This window comes from Anopheles funestus, chromosome 2RL, assembly GCF_943734845.2.
Source record: "Anopheles funestus chromosome 2RL, idAnoFuneDA-416_04, whole genome shotgun sequence".
Lineage (NCBI taxonomy): Eukaryota > Metazoa > Arthropoda > Insecta > Diptera > Culicidae > Anopheles > Anopheles funestus.
In genome coordinates this window covers 17,348,129-17,365,195 of record NC_064598.1, presented here as the reverse complement: position 1 = coordinate 17,365,195, position 17,067 = coordinate 17,348,129, and the positions used below count along the sequence as shown (strand labels likewise).

The following is a 17,067-nucleotide window of genomic DNA, read 5'->3' as shown; positions in this document are numbered from 1 at the left end:
TCTAACCATAGCTGTCCAATTCCCTCCACCAGCTGAAATGGAGGAATGGTGAATTTGATTTTGTGGTGAAAATGTCACTTGGGTGGTGATATGAAACGGCGAAGGTTTCTTTCAAATGTTTTTGAATATATTTGATAGTTGTTATGTACCTAGCAAATAACAAAAGTGTCTATGCTCGATTCATTTTGATATTGTAACAATATAACGTAGTTTTACTATTCTCGAGTGTTTGTAAAACTTCAAAACAACTCACAAACTTCCTATCGAAAAAAAGTTATCCTTGACTCAAAACAGGGTCTTGCATGTTGCTAAATTCGTCCGAAAATAGAAGGTATGTTTAAAAGATAATCAAATCTCTTTCTAGAAGTGTAGCCTAATTATACTCTTTTGCAGATATGGGGTCGTTAATTCATTGCTAACCAATCGTATACTTCGTCGATTCCTTCCTTGGTAATAGCACTGAACTGAATGATCGTGATGTGTTGCGGGATTTGCTTTTGAAACTTTTCCATTTGCAGCATTAGCAGCGCCTCGTTACGCATCTGCCTGTATGCTAGGTCCATTTTGGAAAGAACGAGCAAAAATTTCGTCTTTTGCAACCTCGGTTCGGCTAGCATGGAGTACAAAAGCACACCTGAAATAAGGGAGAACAACGTTAGGTTAGGTGGAAAATTTTGACCGCTCGATTCCATTTACCAGCGGCGGATATTTGACACAGATTTGATGTATCCACCACGTAGATAAGCTTCTCGACAGGATTCACCAAATAGTCACGCCAAATAGGCGCGAGACAACCGCCAACCTCACGCACCTGCACCAATTCTTTACGCTTTCCCGGTGGCGGAATCTTTTGATTAACATCCTTTTCGTCAATGACGATGGGTGGTATCTTAATGGTGTACAAGTTTGTTCCCACGCTAGGTACCGAATGGGAAGTGAAGTTTACGGAATCGGGCTTCTGCAAGCAGGTTAGCAGCAGCGTTTTTCCAGCACTCATTGGGCCAAGGCACAGGTAAGACATTTCCACAACACAAAATGTATTTTATTTCGAATATTACTTCGTCGACTTTTCTGATGATGGGTCGATAAACACATGTTGTCATGGCGATGAGATGAGCACTAGTGTCAGCCGTTCCCGAAGGGCTTTTATTTGACAGTACACGCAATGTTTACGTAAATGTTTCTTTCCACCCGGTGTTGAAGCAAATAACAATTGCTCGTGCAAATTGTGTAATTTAAACATGAATTCCAACCTCTTTACCCGACTTAATCAAGGATTGGTTCCACTTATAAGTAATTGTTCAATATTCAAGTACAAACAGTCACGATGTACGAGCAGTTAACTGAGTTTACAACATTACAGCATCGATCAGAAATGCGTCCAAGAAAACGGGTGGTAGCTCGAGGAATCCTCCCAAACATCCGCGACCAAAACATCGTGGCTGGAAGGTTCAAGATGGTCATCATGTATCGGCTGGAACTATCTTAGCAACACAGCGCACAACCCGATTTCATCCCGGATTAAATGTAAGTGAAAACGTTGTAATCGATAAAATATCCTGCTAAGCTTAACACACACTCGGCCTATGATTTTAGGTCGGTTTCGGTAAGAATGGAACACTGTTTGCTATGGAACACGGAAAGGTGTATGTTACCTGTGAAAAGATTGACCCCAATTGGGATCACACATGGATACAGCGCTGTTACGCTGGTCGGGAAGGACAAACGATTTACAAAAAGTTTTTCAATGTGGTGCCCGAACCACAACATCAAAGGTTTAAGCTGATAGACGAAGTGTAAGTGTGATTGCCCAAAAAAATGTTCACACAGGCTCAGCATAACTAGTAGAATGGATCAATTATATTTCGGATAAATACAGTCGCGTGTGTCGTACACATAAGATGAAGTTCGTTGAAGCGTTTGCATTCATTCATAATATATTTGGTTCGTTATCTGCGTTAACCGAAGCAAACAGTACAGCCACCGTCATGCAGTAAGTAGCGAGTTTTACAATTTTCTGTGCCACTATCGTAGAGTCGATTTTTACGGTTTAACTTAATCATTCGTGATTGCGCGTTTGGGTAATCAATTTGAAGAAGAAAAAAAAAACGCTTTCGCACCTTCATTGTAATCGCCCTTAAACTCGTCAAAAGACATGTAACATCAGCCACTAAGATGGAGGGAAGGATGATGAAAGATAAATGCGTATGTTTTGCAAAGCCGTATCAATAACTTGGACGAAGCCCTTATTGCTCTACTGCACCCCCAATCGGTAAATGGCCCTACAGGGCCCCTTTCTGATGTCAGAATTCATTTTCCGAATTGGTCAACGTACCGATTAGATGCGCAATTTGATGATTTAATTGATCGGTGTGGTTTTATTGCAGGGCTATAATAATCGTAGAATAATAAATATAAATATATTGTGAATCATTCTCATAGGTATATGCTGTTTGCTTTTTGATTACAACTATAGTTTATCCGATCGGGGTTTTTTTTTTGCGGGAACAAAACCCTGTTCAAACTATAACAGCCCAGAACCGGATTTGCCCAAAATCTCATAAGTAATGTTTCTGTATTCTTATCGTTATTTGTTTGCCAACCTTTTTTTTACACGCTCGTCCTTATTTCATACACAATGTGTATTACACAAAACAAAACAAAAATGAAACGATTTGTCTTTGTTCGCTATGCCTACAACACCTTCGTCTTCAATAGCTTAGTACCGTCCCTATAGAATGTATATGAAAACTCTCATCACTATTACATCTCGTGCAAATAATTGGACTAATAATGGTAAAACAGAAAAATATCCACAATCTGCATATTGCTACAATAAAAACAAAAAACAAACGAAAAGCTACGCAGTGTCTGCGATAAATCTTTGATAATCGTCACACGGTTATAGTAGTAGGTAGTATCGTCGGTACTATTCATATGCAATATATATGATGTTCGTACCAGTTGGTAAGCAGGAAAGGGAATGGGAGAAAGGAAAAGAAAAGGTGGAAAAATGCAAAAAATACATCATTCATCCGTTTCGTTGGTTACGCACAGCATGCTCCGCGAACAAGTGTTTTACGCATGTGTTCAATCGCATTACAAAGCGTTAATAGCGATAGGTACCTAGTTGAATCCTTTTTTGTTTGTTGGAAAACTTACAAGCAAGACTAGATTTGTGAAACACGTAGCCAAATTGGTAAAGGGATAAGAGGATAATTTGTTGCAAAGATTTGATAACTAGTTAATACCCGCTAGAGTTATGCGCCCTATTCGCCGGTGCCAAAAAGTCGTTGTATCCGTTTGGTTCACATCAAATGTCTTCTTTTCGGTCTGGTGCGTTGTGCTTAGCTCAAAGGTTTTTTCCGCTAGTGTATAGTGACTGTGTTCTATTCTCTCGCTACTACTAACACACGCGTCTCGGATATCGGTTAATGTTTGATAAATAATCAGAACCAACAAGGGCTGAATGCCCTATGCTAACCTCAACAGCAGTGAAGCATTCTACGAAGGTTCGAATCCGCCACACAAACACACACACACACCAGCGATTGATTGATAACGATTGCTTTTAGATACGAACTGCCATTATCGGTACGAACATAAATTTGCTTCCAAACTAAATCACAGCATCCGATTGAAACGAGACCAGCCCGGGTCCGGAGATGTCTTTCAGTTGTAGTCGCCTTAGTTCTCATTGCTACGGCTCCCGTACAGCCCGATGACGGTTTTCTTCATCCGTTTTATGTCCCGCGCATTAGTACGACAGCAGCCGCCGACAAACTTGACGCCCATTTCCACCCACTGCGGTAGGTACGTTTCCAGCGGTGTCAGGTTGTCCGCACCGCGCCAACATCCTCCGATCGCGTCCCATTGCTCACCGGAGTTGGGATACACGATCAGCGGGATGCGATTGCCGTCGGATGATGATCCCGCACCGCACTGTTCATATACCGACCGTATCAGGGGCAACACATGCTGGGGATTAACACAGTTCACACCGAGCGCTAGCAGATTAGGGTTGGACAGTTGCTTTGCCCGATTCCACAAGGCGATCACCGTTTCGGCAAATTGTTCGCCGTGCGCTATAGTCGAACCGTCGCGACACTGGAACGAAATCCAGAACCGTACAGTCGGATGTTCCGCTGTCAGCAGATCTAGCAGTGCTTCCGCCTCCATCCGGCACGGTATTGTTTCGATCGCAAGCGCATCAACACCCGCCTCCACGATCGCGTTAATCCGCGGTCGGTGCCATTTCTGCAACCGGTTAGCCGGGACCTGATCTGCGTACGCACCCGTGTACTCGGATCCATCGTGCAGATGCGCACCGTACGGTCCAATCGAACCTACCACCCACGGTATTTTGTGGGATTTGTTCTCTAACTTTTCGGCCAGGTAGCGGGTCCGGGCACGTCTTGCCAGCTCGACGCTAGCCTTAATCAACTGCACCGACTCATCTTCGTTGAGATCGAGAAAATCCATATAGCCCTCGATGGACGCTTGGTACGTGTTGGTCAGTATGCAGTCAGCACCCGCCTTCAGAAAGTCCAGATGCGTTTCCAGTACGGCGGCCGGATTGGTTGCATTGAAGCGTGACGTCCACAGCGGATCTTTGTCCGGTTTTGCACCGACATGTTCGGACAGCTGCGTACTAAAGCCACCATCGATGACGATCACTTTGCGCGAGGACAGTTTAAACGATTTGCTCTTGTCGGTACGCACCGGCATCGAGAATGGAGCGGAGCTGAACGGATCATCATCGTCGCCAAGTGTGTCCGGGATGTTCTCTGGGGAAAAGGGAGCCGCCTGCTGAATGCCTGCCGGCAACGAAACCATCTGTATGAGCGGCAATGAGGAGTGCCGCGGGACTTCCGGTGGCGTCTTTAAACTGCCCTGACTGCCTAGCTCACGGATTTTGTCAAACTCCTCGCCGAAAATGTGATCCTCGGTCATCTGCGCGAACGGTGTAGGATCGCCGAACGGATTCCAGTTTGAGCCAGTGCCCGCCGACGATGTAGATCGCTGCTGCTGATACAACTGTGGATTGGAGCTGGACGCCATGCTGGAGGCACGCGGCTCAAAACCAACACCCGCAGCGGACACCCCAGACGGATGTTTGTGAAGCGAACTGTTAGAACCGTTCGAAGCAGTCGTTTGTTGCCCGGGTGGACTTGCAGACGTTGGTTGGTAGTTGTTGGTCGCCTGATCAAATGGGGCTAGAAACTGCGATGTTTCCGTCGCGAACGCTTTGTTAAAGGCAGACGTATCACTGACATTCCGTCGATGGCCGGACGTCTTCGGTGGCGCTAGGATGCCCCCAGCAACCGCACTGCTCGAGGATGAATTCGATCCACCCAGGGTGGGCGTTTGTGTCGTGTTGGACGGAACACCCTGTGGATTGGGGGCGTGACTTGGCGAATGTATCATCGATAGCGAGGAGGACGATGAGTTATGGGCCGATGTACCGGCCAACGGAACTTCTCCACCGCTTGGAATTGGAGCCAGTTCCGCCTCCCGGAATGGATCGGGATAGGTTGTTTGAAACAGTGCGGCAACAGCAACAGGGGGCTGCTGTGTGGACAATACCGTTACTGCCGTTCCATCCGTTGTTGCCACTGCTGCTGCTGCTGCCGATTGGTCGATGGTGGAAATCGACGAGGCTGCCGGTACAGTGCTCGTGGCGGGAGGAAAATTGGCCGTAAATTTGGCAACAAATGCTTCCGGCGCATCTGTCCCTGATGCACCGATTGCCGACGGTGCCATACCGGGCGTTGGTGAGGAAAGAATGTTTTTCGGCGATGGGTTCGGTGGCAAACCGAGCGAGAAGCTATTTACGCCAACGTTCGGTGTGGCCGCTTGTGATGCTTTTGGTCTTTGGCGCGGAGCCACACTTGTGCCGCCCTCTATCGGAAGCTGGCCGACCGGTTTGGTCGGTTTCGGGGTAGAACCTGTCTGCCCGACGGCACTGCCAACTGTCGGCACTCGCTTCGTTTCCGACTCGAACGGTGGTACCGGTAACGTTTCCAGCGGCGGTACGCTACATTTGGTCAGATTGCGAACGGGATTGGATCGTGCGGCAATACCGAACGCGATATCGCACACTTGGTAAATGTTTGGTCGCTTTTCCGAATCCGGCTCCAGCATGTAGCGTATCAGCTGGTGCACGCTACGCGAATACTTCGAACCATCGGGAATGCTAAACTGGCCGCTCTGTATCGCCAGTGCGCTTTCGCCGAAGGGCAGCGTGAAGAAACACACCTTGTACAGCAGACAGCCAAGCGCCCAAATGTCCGCCTTTACCGTAATATCCTGCCCGTTGAACAGATCGATCATCTCCGGTGCCCGATAGGAGAGGGTGGTGTACTTTTGGATCTCTTCCTCCACCATCGTACGGCCGTGGCTGGTCGGATTGAGTACGCGGGCCGTGGCCGAACCGAAATCACACAGCACAAAGTTGCCCAGATCGTTCTGCAGAATGTTTTCCACCTTCAGATCCCGATGGATGATTGGAGTTTGGCATTGGTGCAGCCGGGCGACGGCTTCCGCAACGTCGCAGAATATTTGCAGCACCTCCGGTTCGCTGAAGCCCGTAGCGAGTCGAGCGTTCATGAGCGTAAGCAGATTCGTCTTGCAGTACGGCATCAGCAGCAGTATCTCGTGCACGCCATTACCCTTCGCATTGATACTGTGATCAATGTAGCCGATGATATTTTTGTGCCCGCTCAGATTGCTCGCTATCTTGATCTCTCGATTGCACACACCCAAATCGTACTCATTGTTAACGTACAGCCGCTTCAGTGCGTACCGTTCTCCCTTGGCTCCTTTGACTAGAAACACGACGGCAAAGCCACCCTCTGCCAGTACCTCTTCCACGGTGACTACGTTTTCCTTGCTTAGCTTAAACGTTTTGCCGACGAAACTGTTCGTCTCCCGGCTACTGCCCACCGACGTGGGTTCATTTTTCGTTTCGAATTTGGATATGAACTTTTTCATCCTTCTTCGTGTTTTGTTTGTTCGCTTGCTTGCTTTACGGGCGCGTGATGGACTTTATCTTCCGTACCAGATTTGGACTAGTAGTTGGGTAACGTTTCAGTAAAGGTGTCGGCGAACTGTAGCGCTAAGGAACATGCGAAGCACCGAGACCAAAATATTGGATCCTGTAGGTTTGTTTTTCTTTTTACAGTCTACGTCGTCGAGGAGTAATAAAGAGTGTTGTTTTTGTTTTTGCTTCTGGGTGTACGTGGTAACAATGGTGTGTCCTCCACACAGATGATAACTGTGTCGCTAATACTGTGTCTGCGCTATTTGACGACGCGATGACAAAATCGTGCAATATTTATGCTTCATTCCATGCTGCAGTGTGGATTCGGTTACAAACTACTAATATTGCTCGGTGGTTTGGTAGAGTTATGCTCGCTCGCTCGGTCTATCGCACTTTTATCACTTCCGCTGCGCTACATGAATCACAATAATCAATGTGGGAATCATCAGCCCTTTCTGGGGTGGGGTGTACTGCTACTGATAGCCGTGCTTTGGCCCCTACCTTACCCGAGCTTTGCGTTCACGTGCGCAATTTTATTGGAACTTTTGCACTAACCGTACAGCACACGCAAAACAACAACAGAAGTAGTTTTTCCGTCTCGGGCCTCACCATATACTACGTGTCCCAATATCAGCACACTACGGTTGGAAGTGAATTCGACTTTATCTAGAGCTCGGCCTCCTTTTCACAACCGAACTTTTTACACCATTATTTCCTTATTTGACTGTTCGATTGTCTAGGACATTTTTGCATTGCTGCGCTTCACCGTGAGTTTTCTTTTTTGGTATGCACCGAACTGTCGTGTGTGGGCGTAATGCAGCAGAATGGCCACTTTTGGGGGAAAAAACGGGGGAGAAACTACTTATCACACTCCACGCAAGAAATCGACTTGTGGCCTATCTGTTCCGAAACGAAACGCGAACGAGCTGCGATGTGTGCAGTACGTCTTTCTATTTGGCATGTAATTGCGCAAATGTGTGTGCGTGTGTGCCCGTACGTTAGTGTGCGTAATTTGATTGAAGTGTGTTTTATACACAGTCCGGCCTGTGTAGAACAATGTGACGGGTAAAAGGCGCAAAAAGGAAGAAGATTCGTCTTTGACAGTTCGGTACCAACCATTGGATGGATTTGTTTGTTTTGATATCGTAGCAACAGCGTTTTTCTTGGGCTGGCAAAAATAATATGATGTGCAAATAAAGCGTAATATTACATCTCCGTGAACACGTGTCTTTGTAGTCATATTCCACACCGTCTAGTCACGACAATGGTCGTGTCATAGCAGCTGCTAACTTTTCAGTACAGCTGCTGCTAATACCAGGTTCTGGTTTTTGCGACAAAAATAACACTCAATTGGCGCTCCACTGTTCTGATAGCTTGGCCTTTACTTGTGTGAATTTCATGTAAAGTTATTAATTAAGTAAAACATGGATTAGACTACCATTGGACACCCAATGTGAGTGATTATACCGTAGTGAAAACAATTTCCTAGCCACTATTACCCCAAACGGCGAATACATCAAAGAACCGATTGGTACAATGAGCAAAGAAAAGATGTGGAAGGGATTCGATCAGCTTCTCGTTTCTCCCTCTGTTGCATACAGAAGATCAAGGCGAAGGCAGCAAAGTTCCCGGTCAATTAAACATGACAGCGTAAGTAGCTTTTGGTATGCTCTATGTAGTTCAGCCATAAGGAACGTATCTTAGGTATCGGCTCATTGCAGGTTTTGCACATGCGAGATCAGGATGATGGATGGCAGATAGATGACCATTCGGATGATGATACGGCGCCTAGCGGTAGGCATGGAAACGAAACATTACCATCCACAATTACACCATCCGTGCCACAATCGTTAAATCCTGCTGAAGTCACGATTGATTGCAGAAATCAATCCGATTCGGAAATTGAGCACATATCCGAAGAGGATTGTCGGCCCCAGTATGACACAACGTCCGAGTCTTCCGATTCAGACGATTGTCTAGCTATTAAGTGCAGAAAGAGCAGAATGACGAGGTTACAATTCGTTGACAAAAAGTCAATGAAACGACGCCGAATAACAGACGATATGGACGTTTCTTTCTGTGCCGGTACGAGCCGAGCTAAAAATCGTATTTTCCCGGATGCTGCTAGTCCAAAACGATTCAAAGCCATTGCTACGCTAAATCGAAGCACATCAGGGTTAAATAACAGCGTGACTGGTACCGCTGGTGATAGATCCACACGTTGCTGGAAATCTTTCGATGAATCGTTCACGGACCTACAGGAGAGTTGTATAGAAGAGTTGCCTCCTTCACCCGAGAATACTAATAGCGGACAGCTTTCGCGTACGGAAACGCTTAACATTGATGCGATACCATCTTCGATCGAAGAAAACAGTGGCGGAAATCGAAATTTAACATCAGATTTATCCATCAGTCTTCCCTCAAAGTCGTTTTACGTCGCAACTCCAGAAACTAAAAGTAAAAACAAACATCATCCCAAAAGTTCACCGCTGGGAGCACTGGCATTGGTACTAAATGATCGAAGTTCCCGGCAACAGCTATGGCAACACGCGGTAACGTCTGGTACGATTCAACCGGATCGCGTCGTAAAATTAGATTCCATCGAGCGGGTTTTCGGGCGCGTCATGTTACGGTTCTTCACTAGCACGAACGAAGCGGATAGTTGCGTTCAGGAGCGGATCGAAAATATAATCTTTCTGGATCAAGGCGATAAACAGTTAAGATTAATTCACGCCGGAATGGAAATCGCGCTTGAAATAGACGAACAAATAGCACCTCATCGCGTTTCGCACAACAAACTGGTGCACCTTGGCATAACGAAACTGTGTCCCTTGCCTTCAATTGCCAAATAAATACACACACAGCACATTGGTCGTTTAACTTTCTCTCCACTCTCCTTCATTTTTATTCTCCTGCATTTCACTTCCGCGCACCATCCACCATGCTTTTCCAACCACAGCTAACCGGCAGAATTTGTTTTGTAAACTTTAAGATGTCGTTTCCATCGCGGTGGCAGTTGCAGTTTCCTCGGTGTACTTGCCCTTGTCCTTGTTGAGCGCTGCCAGACGGCCCTTCGCACGGCGATCCAGGATCTTCTTGCGATCCTTGTCCATCTTCAGTTTCACGACCACACACTTGGACGGGTGCACACCGACGTACACGTTCGTGCCGTTCGCCTTCTCGCGCTGGATGCGCTCAATGTACACGACGTACTTCTTACGGTACACCTGAACCACCTTGCCCACCTGATTGCCCTTGTAGTGACCGCGCACTACCTGCACCTCATCATCCTTGCGAATCGGCATGGAACGTACGTTGTACTTTTGTTTCAGCTCCTTCGACAACGGCGCCGACATAATCTTCCTGCGGATGTGCGACGGGGCCTGGAAGTGGCGCTTGCGGCTCTTGCGCCGCGACGACGAAACGTGTTTGCTGAATTTCATCTTTATCCGAGGCTGAAACGAAAGGACGCGAACGGAGTTATGATTACCCAACGGTACACTATGGGTTGTTTGCGTTTTTCGCAACTTTTCGGCAGCTTTTCGCACTACTTACAACAAAATACTCGTACACCCGAAAAACGCGTGCTTCACGTAGTTCAAGATGTCGGAAAAGGAAGTAGTGATGGACAGCCGGCCTATGTGGATTACAGCGATCCGCTCAGAGAGTCACACCGTTCCGTGCTGATCCCCTAACTTGGATAATATTTGAGCAATTTGACCGATTGCTGGACTTAATTTCACTACTGATTTTGAAATTACGAAATTTTATTGCAATCTAGCGTGGCATTTTCCATTCCAAAGGGGATAATGGTGAATATATACTTTTGTTGGACAGTTACAATTTTTGTTGGGAACGTTACGAACCGATCCAACAATATACCTGTACCACCACTACAAAAGAAAACGAAAAACAACATGCAAATCGAGAACGAAGAAGAAATCGCAACGTGACAGACGTTCGTGGCAAGATATGTAATGTTTAAGGTGTGCGTCACATTGAGGAGGGGTAGGAAACGACGGAATAATTCAAACAAATGAATCGTGAAAATAAAAAATGCGTATATGCAGCTAGAACCATTTTCTTTGTACATTCCGGAATTGTGTGTGCTAGAAATCCGCTAGAATAAACGGAATATTTCGTAGATACCCACGTGTAGAAAATCTCCACTCAGTTTATCGATATTCATAAAGAACCAAGATGACTATAGAACGCAGGTATGATCTTGAAACAAAAAGCGCATCAAAACAATACAACAGTCTAGATTTGTTTACTTGTTGTTTTGTTAGGTACTTACGATCTCGCGGTTTGTTTGCTCGCTTTTATTAAGTTTAGTGTTGTAGGAAATGTCCACCTTTATACCTAAAAAATACCATTTGCGCACATCGTTGCTATTTTTTTACCATCTAAATAAAACAGCTATCACGGCGCACCGGCTGCTCGTAGAAACGTACGGTAAACATGCCCTCGGGAAGACGCAGTGCGCTGGGTGGTTTAGGAAATTCAAGCGCGGTGATTTCGACATACAGAATAAGGACCGTGGTAGACCGACGAAAAAGTTCGACGACAGTGATTTGCAGACTTTGCTGGACGAAGATGACTGCCAAACGCAACAGCAGCTTGCGGACAGGTTGGAAGTAACGCGCGAAACCATTTCTGTGCGATTGAAATCCATGGGAAGGATCCACACGGGTGGAAAATGGGTCCCGTGCAAACTTACCGATAGGCATCAAGAGAAGCGGAAAACCATCTGCGAAATGTTGCTTGTAAGACATACCCGGAAGCCCTTCCTGCGACGAATCGTGAATGGAGGCGAGAAGTGGATTTATTTCGAAAATCCCAAGCGCAAAAAATCCAGCTCAGAAGCTAGCGATCCGTCCATTCTCGCTGCAGGTCCGAATCGGTATGCACAGAAAACGATGCTGTGCGTTTGGTGGGATCAGGAAGGAGTGATTTACTACGAGCTGTTAAAACCGGGCGAAACCGTTACCACACAACGATACCAGCAGCAACTGATCGCGCTGGAGCAAGCACTGCGAAGGAAACGTTCGGAGGGTCAGAACGATAGTAAGCGAATCATATTGCTTCATGACAACGTGCCACCGCATACCGAAACCCCGGTGGAGGATACGATCGCCACGTTCAAATGGGAAACGTTACCATGTGTGGCCAACTCGCCGGATCTGCTGCCTTCGAATTACCACCTATTCCCCGCAATGGGGTTTGCTCTCTCCAATCAAAGATTCGCTTCGCTAGACAATATTCAAAGCTGGCTAGACAATTGGTTTAGCACCAAAGATGGTTCGTTTTTTAGACGTGGATTGCAACAGTTACCGGAAAGGTGGGAAAAATGTATACAAAATGATGGAAATTATTTTTCAAAATAAACGTTCTGTTCGCAAAAGAAAGATGAAATTTTTGGTACATGATACAAATACCTTTTAAGAAGATTTCTCTCAATGTGTTCCTGTGTTACACTTTACTAGTTGTATGGATCCTTTATTTAATTAGGTGCAATCATTACACTACTATTTATACAGCGCCAGTGTGCCAGCATACCTAATACGTAATGTCTTTTCTAGTCTCATACACAATACGTTTCATGTTTACTAGTGCTACAGGTTAGCGCTTGCAAGTGGAGTGTGTTGTTTCTTGTTGTATATGCTTGTACTAGAGCAAAGCAGCATACCGAGCGAATGTATAATCCTTTCCCTAAAAGACATCCACTTAAATCTGAGTTTTGATCATGTCTCTGTCTTTTCTCTACATCAAGGCATGCGGTTATGCGGTTTCCGTTGCTTCGGTTAGTGTGGTATAATCGACTTTTATAGTTAATAATCATCATAATTTAAAATGTTACAACTTATGAGTTGAAGTGTTCACTAGGAAACACACACAAACACACAATACTATAGATGCACCCACAATACATTAAAATTGATTAGATTAAACGATTAACACAACGGGAACGTAGGCATAGAACCGCAACTAAACTATCATAAATTATGCTTTCACAGCGATTAAACATCATCGAACAGTCCTTTCGGTTTGGAGCCAGAACGACCCGCCCCACCCATACGACTATCGTCGTCCTCGTACGTGGTACCATATCCCTTAAAGCCTACGGAAACGCCCGTACTCACACCAAACCGTTCGTTAATTTCCTGCGATAAGGAACGATTAATATCGTCCATTCCCCGAGCGCCGGTACCGGTAGTGCTGTAGTCCAAACGATCACCATGCCCGACCAGATCGTCGTTCGGTCCAACGGCGTCAAGATTGCGGGATTTGTATTTCGACAGTATACCACCACCGCCGCCACCGCCCCCAGTACCATTCCCGTTCGTACCGCCACCATTGCCGGTGCCCGCACCACTGTGGCCCCCACTACCGGCCGTTCCATCTCTAGCGATTTGACCCAAAATATTATCACGCCTTCGCGCTATTGCATCTTCCGCCCGTTGCCGTTTGCGTTTCTCACGCACAATTAAATCCTTTCCCTCCTGGACAAGCTCAACAGCAATGGTTTCGTTCAGCATGAACTGCTGGAATCCCAGCGCATTCAGTGCACGGCTACCGAGCGAGAACCAGGTTGCCAAACAGAACGCCAACATTACCATCGGGAAGTAGATATTGAAGCCGTCCGAAATTATCCCCAGCACATCCATGTGGCCCATGATCTGCGTGTAGTGGGTCTCGAGCACACGTTCCTTGATGATGTGTGAGTCCATGTGTATCATGCCGAGAAAGTTGAGACACATCGGTGGCGTCAAGCGGCACAACAGCATGCCACTAAAGATCAGACTGTACTCGTTCGTTTGATGGTGTGCTGCCAGGTAGTAGAGATTCAGGAATTTAATGCGAAAAACGGTCGAATATGCACAGTAGCATAGGTAGCACAGTGTCAGCATGGAGAAGATTTCGATCGTGACGAAATCGTAGTTCCCCTTCGCCACGTCCAACACGTTGGCAAAGATTGACAGGACGGGTTTGCGATTGAAGAACGTAAGCTCACTCCAGACAACCATGAACGAGAGGAAGGCGGTAATAACGGCCAAAGCTTTCAGGAACGGTGCCTTCACGACGCACTCCCAGTACCAGTCCATCGTTGGACTGTACATGGCCCGCGCAAATCCCACCCGGTGCTTCGGAAATTCACTTTTAAAGCGATGATCCAGCGAGACGGCATTCTTGGCCACATCTTCCAGGTGCAGCACTTTGCTCACTTGAACGCTCCACAGCGCTTCGGTGCGTTGTAGCGTTTGCAGCGACTTGATCACCTGACGGTGCAACCGTACCAGTGCCTTTTCGGACGGTATCGCCATCGGGGATCCGTCCTCCCGGCTAATGCGGCTGGCCCGTTCCATCAGCTCGGTAGGTACCTTGCGTATGATGGTTTCCAGTGCCGGTCGCAACTCGTGCCGTGGTGGAATCGCTCGGCTAGCGGACTGCAAGCTTTCCAGCACATCATCTACGTTCTCTTCGGCTTCCGCCTTTTCGGAGCTAAGCTTGGAAAGCTTAAAGTAGGCGTATTGCAACGTAAAGCCCGGCTTCGAGTTGTTCCAGAGACTGCGCGGCACTTCGACCAGTGCGTAACCTAGCAACAGCACGAGCAAAAATAAGCCCCACGTGTTCGACGCTGAAGATGCGATCGCTTTTAGCTTCTGCCAGTCAAGCGAAATTCCCGGTTGCAGTGCGAGATAAATCAGCAGAATGCCACAGATAAACAGATACGTGCCGTAGTAAATAGCGTTATCTACCAGTGCCGATCGTAATTTGCCCTTGATCGTAAAGTCACCCGCCTTCAGGTAGGACTGCATCAGCGGCATAATCAACCACGTAAGGAACTGTGATGACCAGTAGATAATGCGCCATAAGTTAGGGAACACTTCCTCCTCCACCATACCCCACGGCCGCTGACAGATTGCGTCGGGCCCATCATTGTTCGAACCATTGCTGGTGATATTGTGCTCCTGGAGACATTGACGGTACACAGTCTAGAAGAGGGAAGGAGAGACATTTTGTTTCATTACAAAGGGACAAAAGCGGCGCTGGCACGCTTACTCACCGATGTGACATCCAGCGGAATCGTGAATACGATAAGAAACGAGAAACTCCAAGCGGTCAGTACGGAAAACGTCACTATGGGATGCTGTCGTTGTATGCAGCCATACCGATAAAGTGATATGGAGGCCAAAAGCAATGCCAAACAGATGGAGAACACTAGCAGATAGGCCATCTTGCCCGAAGAATCACTGTGATACGTATCTAGTGCGTGCGTGCGTGCTCGTTTTTTTGTCTTTCGGTTTAGAAGTTGTTACCGGTCTTTGAAGCAGCGGTTCGGGCACGAGTTTCTTGCAACTGTCGCTGCGCTTCTTGGTGCATTCTTTCCAACTTCTCCAGGCTGAACGACTTCAGTGGGAGCAGCTGTGGTTTGCAAAGTTGGAACTCTTGTTTTTTCTCGAAAAACAGCTTACCGCTAGTGGGCAAAATTAGGGTAATCGGTTGCTGCTGCTGCCTCACGCCCTTGTTGCTTCTTTCCTCCGTCGACGATGGTACAGTTTCAGCTAGTGTCGTCGTATCGGCCACGGATAGGGACATTGCAAAACATTGTCGGCCGTCTGCAACGCCGCGAGCCACTACTCTATGGAGGGTGTAAAGTGGGTTGTGCAAAGTGTTATTTTAGCCTACTCAGATGACGCACGGGAGGGGGATGTTCGGGTTTAAAGGGATTATTGATTTTTCTTACCTACAAATGGAACGGGATGATTGAAATTGCTCGTTCCTTTGTGTCGGTACGGCCGGAAAGACTCTGTTCGGTTTATCAAAAAACAAATATCACCTACAATCAACACTGATTAGTGCTGCGATTAATCAAAAACAAGACGAGATTTTGTTGAACGCAATGAAGGAGCAGAACTCCACACGATTGTGGGTGTTTTGGGGTGATATTCCGTCATACGCAAGATGAAGTTATTACACAGAGTTGAGTTCTAGACATTACCAAACCACAAAGCTTCCTGTACGAAACGAAGAGCACAAGTAGACAGCGTGTCGTATTAAACATGACAAGGATGTCACGCTTCAAGGAGAAAATTACTACATGCATTATGTACCCATTTTCGGCAGTTTTTAAAGTGACCCCGTCACTACATGCTTAGCAATTGTCGCGTTTACGAACGCGATTTTCGGAGAAGATAAGCGATTTAATAATTTACAGATTTTTTTTAAGGCCATAGCCTTAGGAAATTTTCAAATTTTTAGAATTTTTTGAATTTTTTATTATTTTTTATCTTTTTTTTATTTAAAGCATTATTTAGGTGAAAGGAAACTCATTGCAACCCATTGGCATTAAAATAAAACAATTTAATTTTTTTTTGCAAAATTTCCCAAAAAAATCGTAAGGGGTAAGCCTTATGAAATTTTCGAGTGGAAAATTTTTTCGAAATTTTTTTCTGATTTTTTATTCTTTTTTTAATTTAAAGCACTATTTAAGTGAAAAGAAACTTATTGCAACAAATTCCCATCAAAATATATCACATTTAAAATTTTTGCTACATTGCTCAAAAATAAGGAAAATTTTACATTTTCTCAAACAGGGTAAGGAACTTGGTTCCTCGAATATCTTCTGGCACAGACATCTGAGAGCATGGCCGTCCAAGAAGAAAATGTAGCCATTGGTGCCATCTATCGACCACAGGTTAAAGTTTGGCGATCCGTTGCATACCGACTGAGTTATAGGCAAAACTTGGTGCAAAAATGAAGAAAATTTTACATTTTCTCAAACAGGGTAACGAACTTGGTTCCTCGAATAACTTCTGGCACAGACATCTAAGGGCATGGCTGTCCAAGAAGAAAATATAGCCATTGGTGCCATCTATCGACCACAGGTTAAAGATTGGCGATCCGTTGGATACCGACCAAGTTATAGGCAAAATTTGGTGCAAAAATGAGGAAAATTTTCATATTTTTTTGAATTTTTTGAATTTTTTATTATTTTTCACATTTTTTTATTTCAAGCATTA

General features: G+C 45.9%; 6 protein-coding genes across 9 annotated transcripts; 2 read left to right on the top strand and 4 right to left on the bottom strand.

Moving 5' to 3' along the window:
• Positions 1-105: 105 nt before the first annotated feature.
• Positions 106-1,106, bottom strand: LOC125762258 (ADP-ribosylation factor-like protein 16). Its single transcript, XM_049424142.1, has 2 exons — positions 697-1,106; positions 106-634 (listed from the first exon to the last, which is right to left on the bottom strand). Exons 1-2 carry the CDS (start codon positions 1,019-1,021, stop codon positions 405-407), a joined length of 555 nt encoding a protein of 184 aa, XP_049280099.1. The 5' UTR covers positions 1,022-1,106; the 3' UTR covers positions 106-404.
• A 55-nt stretch (positions 1,107-1,161) lies between these two features.
• LOC125762261 (39S ribosomal protein L27, mitochondrial) lies at positions 1,162-1,906 on the top strand. The gene is made up of 3 exons (XM_049424145.1): positions 1,162-1,293; positions 1,364-1,527; positions 1,597-1,906. Exons 1-3 carry the CDS (start codon positions 1,242-1,244, stop codon positions 1,798-1,800), a joined length of 420 nt encoding a protein of 139 aa, XP_049280102.1. The 5' UTR covers positions 1,162-1,241; the 3' UTR covers positions 1,801-1,906.
• A 1,645-nt stretch (positions 1,907-3,551) lies between these two features.
• LOC125762256 (AP2-associated protein kinase 1) lies at positions 3,552-7,429 on the bottom strand. Its single transcript, XM_049424139.1, has one exon. It carries the CDS (start codon positions 6,991-6,993, stop codon positions 3,688-3,690), a length of 3,306 nt encoding a protein of 1,101 aa, XP_049280096.1. The 5' UTR covers positions 6,994-7,429; the 3' UTR covers positions 3,552-3,687.
• Positions 7,430-7,998: 569 nt separating this feature from the next.
• Positions 7,999-9,908, top strand: LOC125762257 (uncharacterized). Of its 2 annotated transcripts, none has more exons than XM_049424140.1 (2): positions 7,999-8,692; positions 8,764-9,908. In XM_049424140.1, exons 1-2 carry the CDS (start codon positions 8,579-8,581, stop codon positions 9,892-9,894), a joined length of 1,245 nt encoding a protein of 414 aa, XP_049280097.1. In that variant the 5' UTR covers positions 7,999-8,578; the 3' UTR covers positions 9,895-9,908. The 2 variants fall into 2 exon arrangements, with proteins under 2 accessions (XP_049280097.1, XP_049280098.1); XM_049424141.1 differs by having other exon boundaries at positions 8,585-8,692; positions 8,747-9,908.
• Positions 9,909-9,917: 9 nt separating this feature from the next.
• On the bottom strand, positions 9,918-15,281 carry LOC125762259 (60S ribosomal protein L26). Of its 2 annotated transcripts, XM_049424144.1 has the most exons (3): positions 15,111-15,281; positions 13,069-15,039; positions 9,918-10,497 (listed from the first exon to the last, which is right to left on the bottom strand). In XM_049424144.1, the coding sequence occupies exons 1-3, from the start codon at positions 15,279-15,281 to the stop codon at positions 10,030-10,032; spliced, it is 2,610 nt and encodes an 869-aa protein (XP_049280101.1). In that variant the 3' UTR covers positions 9,918-10,029. The 2 variants fall into 2 exon arrangements, with proteins under 2 accessions (XP_049280101.1, XP_049280100.1); XM_049424143.1 differs by lacking the exons at positions 13,069-15,039; positions 15,111-15,281 and adding an exon at positions 10,598-10,731.
• Positions 15,282-15,349: 68 nt separating this feature from the next.
• Positions 15,350-16,189, bottom strand: LOC125762262 (BBSome-interacting protein 1). Of its 2 annotated transcripts, none has more exons than XM_049424147.1 (2): positions 15,792-16,189; positions 15,350-15,681 (listed from the first exon to the last, which is right to left on the bottom strand). In XM_049424147.1, exon 2 carries the CDS (start codon positions 15,641-15,643, stop codon positions 15,350-15,352), a length of 294 nt encoding a protein of 97 aa, XP_049280104.1. In that variant the 5' UTR covers positions 15,644-15,681; positions 15,792-16,189. The 2 variants fall into 2 exon arrangements, with proteins under 2 accessions (XP_049280104.1, XP_049280103.1); XM_049424146.1 differs by having other exon boundaries at positions 15,350-15,684; positions 15,792-16,181.
• Positions 16,190-17,067: the final 878 nt, after the last annotated feature.

Excerpts from the sequence above, each read along its gene's own strand:
- LOC125762261 (XM_049424145.1), top strand. The coding sequence starts at position 1,242 with ATGAATTCCAACCTCTTTACCCGACTTAATCAAGGATTGGTTCCACTT. Across the intron at positions 1,294-1,363 it reads AGGATTGGTTCCACTTATAA|CATCGATCAGAAATGCGTCC; the intron begins GTAATTGTTCAA and ends ACAACATTACAG. Across the intron at positions 1,528-1,596 it reads GATTTCATCCCGGATTAAAT|GTCGGTTTCGGTAAGAATGG; the intron begins GTAAGTGAAAAC and ends CTATGATTTTAG.
- LOC125762257 (XM_049424140.1), top strand. The coding sequence starts at position 8,579 with ATGAGCAAAGAAAAGATGTGGAAGGGATTCGATCAGCTTCTCGTTTCT. Across the intron at positions 8,693-8,763 it reads GGTCAATTAAACATGACAGC|GTTTTGCACATGCGAGATCA; the intron begins GTAAGTAGCTTT and ends GGCTCATTGCAG.
- LOC125762259 (XM_049424144.1), bottom strand. The coding sequence starts at position 15,281 with ATGGCCTATCTGCTAGTGTTCTCCATCTGTTTGGCATTGCTTTTGGCC. Across the intron at positions 15,040-15,110 it reads TTCCGCTGGATGTCACATCG|ACTGTGTACCGTCAATGTCT; the intron begins GTGAGTAAGCGT and ends TCCCTCTTCTAG. Across the intron at positions 10,498-13,068 it reads CGAAAGGACTGTTCGATGAT|CCTCGGATAAAGATGAAATT; the intron begins GTTTAATCGCTG and ends CTTTCGTTTCAG.
- LOC125762256 (XM_049424139.1), bottom strand. The coding sequence starts at position 6,993 with ATGAAAAAGTTCATATCCAAATTCGAAACGAAAAATGAACCCACGTCG.
- LOC125762262 (XM_049424147.1), bottom strand. The coding sequence starts at position 15,643 with ATGTCCCTATCCGTGGCCGATACGACGACACTAGCTGAAACTGTACCA.
- LOC125762258 (XM_049424142.1), bottom strand. The coding sequence starts at position 1,021 with ATGTCTTACCTGTGCCTTGGCCCAATGAGTGCTGGAAAAACGCTGCTG. Across the intron at positions 635-696 it reads GTGTCAAATATCCGCCGCTG|GTGTGCTTTTGTACTCCATG; the intron begins GTAAATGGAATC and ends CCCTTATTTCAG.